This window comes from Cataglyphis hispanica, unplaced genomic scaffold (genome assembly GCF_021464435.1).
Source record: "Cataglyphis hispanica isolate Lineage 1 unplaced genomic scaffold, ULB_Chis1_1.0 scaffold179_size2353, whole genome shotgun sequence".
Classification (NCBI taxonomy): Eukaryota; Metazoa; Arthropoda; class Insecta; order Hymenoptera; family Formicidae; genus Cataglyphis; species Cataglyphis hispanica.
The window spans coordinates 1-2,353 of NW_026098950.1; the positions used below are offsets into that span (position 1 = coordinate 1).

The 2,353-nt window shown below is 27.7% G+C and overlaps 1 protein-coding gene across 1 annotated transcript; it reads right to left on the reverse strand.

Moving 5' to 3' along the window:
* Window positions 1–16: 16 nt before the first annotated feature.
* On the reverse strand, window positions 17–2,311 carry LOC126858646 (uncharacterized; the record flags this gene model as incomplete). Its single annotated transcript, XM_050609122.1, has 8 exons — window positions 17–149; window positions 370–509; window positions 591–681; window positions 828–950; window positions 1,119–1,380; window positions 1,597–1,714; window positions 1,898–2,014; window positions 2,167–2,311. Coding segments are annotated over 8 exons (1,129 nt in total), but the record flags the coding sequence as incomplete, so codon positions are not given.
* Between the last annotated feature and the right edge of the window lie 42 nt (window positions 2,312–2,353).

A 2,353-nucleotide genomic window follows, 5' to 3' on the forward strand; every position in this document is an offset into this window, starting at 1 on the left:
ACGATAAATGTTTTACCGACGTAAAATTTTGCAAAGAATATACATATATCTGGCAAGCAGTCACAGTACTTGCTTTGATGCTTTCTCTCATCACGATTAACAACATCTTTTGCCTCTTGATAGGTGCTTCGTACCATGCACTATTGTAACTATAAAATTAATGTACGATGGTTATTCGAAAATTAATATCCGGTAGGCTTGCGTAATAAAATAAGAAACGAGAAAAAATTTTTATTATATACAAAATAAATGTAATAAATAGAGCAATACAATAATAATCAAAAGAAGATATTAAATTCAAGAAAATATTTTTAAATAAAAAGTAAATTTCTTATATCGACCAAAGTGATTCGCAACTCTCATATTTACATCTTGTCATGAATGTCGAGACTGTGATTTATCAATTTTTGTCCTTGTAAACTGAAGCAGAATAAGTAGTATAATTGAGCAACAATGAAGAAAAAGTATTTTGCCGCTTCCGTTATATTATGATGCAACTTAGTCGAGACCTTAAGTAAAATCATGCATTTTTAGACCTGCATTATATTCTTCAGAATTCTCATATATGAATCTAACTGCAAATAACTTACTTGTAATAAAGTAATACTAACAGCAACCGTAACTAATGTAAGTTGTATAGCGAATGAGATCGAAAACACACTTTCAATGAGTCTCACAAACCTATATAGTAAGAATAAAACAGATAAATGAAATTTATAAATTTATCACAATATGCCGTGAGTATTAAGGATTGTTTATTAAATAAATTCAAAATTAATAAAAAAAAAAATGTTTTCATATTCATCAGGATATGGCTACAAACTCACTGCAGAGCTTTTCGGTGAACATGAATTGAAAATACAAATTGTTCGTGATATACGTTGTCCAGATAATAAATCTGGCTTTCTTCCACGATATCATATTTATGTGTCATATGTTCAAATCTATATCTGTAAATATTCCGACAACGTGTATCATTATAAAATTTGAAGAATTTGTAATTTTTGTCTTCTAAGTGAACGTACGAAAAAAAGAAATTTTTATATAAAATTTTATTTATCTTCTAAAGATAAGATAAATAATATTGTTTGCAAAATATAAATAATTATAATATATACCCAATCACAGCAAAAAGACCGCAAACGTGATTGATGTAAGTAAAGAACATACAATCGTGTGCGATTAATCCTGTCACACATATCATAACTTTAATTTGCATGTCGCAACAAATGTAGTAGTAATATGTCTCCTCATCAACAAAATAGTACGCTGGATATATTAATATTATTGGACGTGAAGTATTTTGAGGAAAAACTGCATCCATGATTCGTGGCCAGAGACAAATTGCTCCAAATAAAACAGCAGTCATATACATGTATGCTACAATAAAAGTCACAATTTCATAAAAGAATTGATGTCTGCTCTCAGAAATGTTTATATTTACATAAATATTTAATACGTTTATATATATATATATATATATATATATATATATATATATATATATATATTCTTATTATAATTAAAGCCGATTGAATGTTTCCCTGTGTTATCTCTTTAAAAAAATTCTTAAATAAAAGCAGGAGAATTACTTGCAGGAATATATCAACACGTATCGCCTGCCATTCTCGGCATATTTTCTCATAATCTCACGTTCCTCCCGAGTCTCGAAAATATTCCAGTTTGCAAATAACTGATCAATGAGATTTTTAATCTAAAAACACATTGTCGATGTATTTGATATTTTGGATACAGCATTTTTAAAAGTTATAAAAACATATAATTAAAATCAAATTAAGATTAAGATTAATTAAAATTAAGATTTTACAATCTTTCGTGACTTTGGCTTAAAATTAAATACAGTTAATATGTAAAGTCATGTTAATGTAAAATATACTTTCTGATTGTTAAAGCGAAGTGTGAGCAATTTCACCAAAATATTCCACATTAAGATATGGGCAGGTAAAGTTTCAAAAATACATTGTTCGTCTTCGCATATTAAAAGTTTTGCTATCTGAAAAATGTATTTATCATTTGTAGAAAAAAAACATAAAAATTATAAAAATATAAGATGCCTTAAAATTTCGAACAATTTATCCCATATAACACAGAAACTCATAACAATGTCATGCTCAAAAAATTTTTCTTGCCAATAATTAGCATTACCTGCGTAATGAAAACATTAATCAAACATGTGAGTAGAAAAACCAAGAAGAATAGTCTCGCTTTTGGCTTCTGATAAGGCCACTGACCAATTACACACAAAAATCTTCTATTGATATCATAATAATAATCCGTTTTACGTTCCATACTTTTCGAAAAATGATTTCTATTTCGCGCCAAAACCACGTTT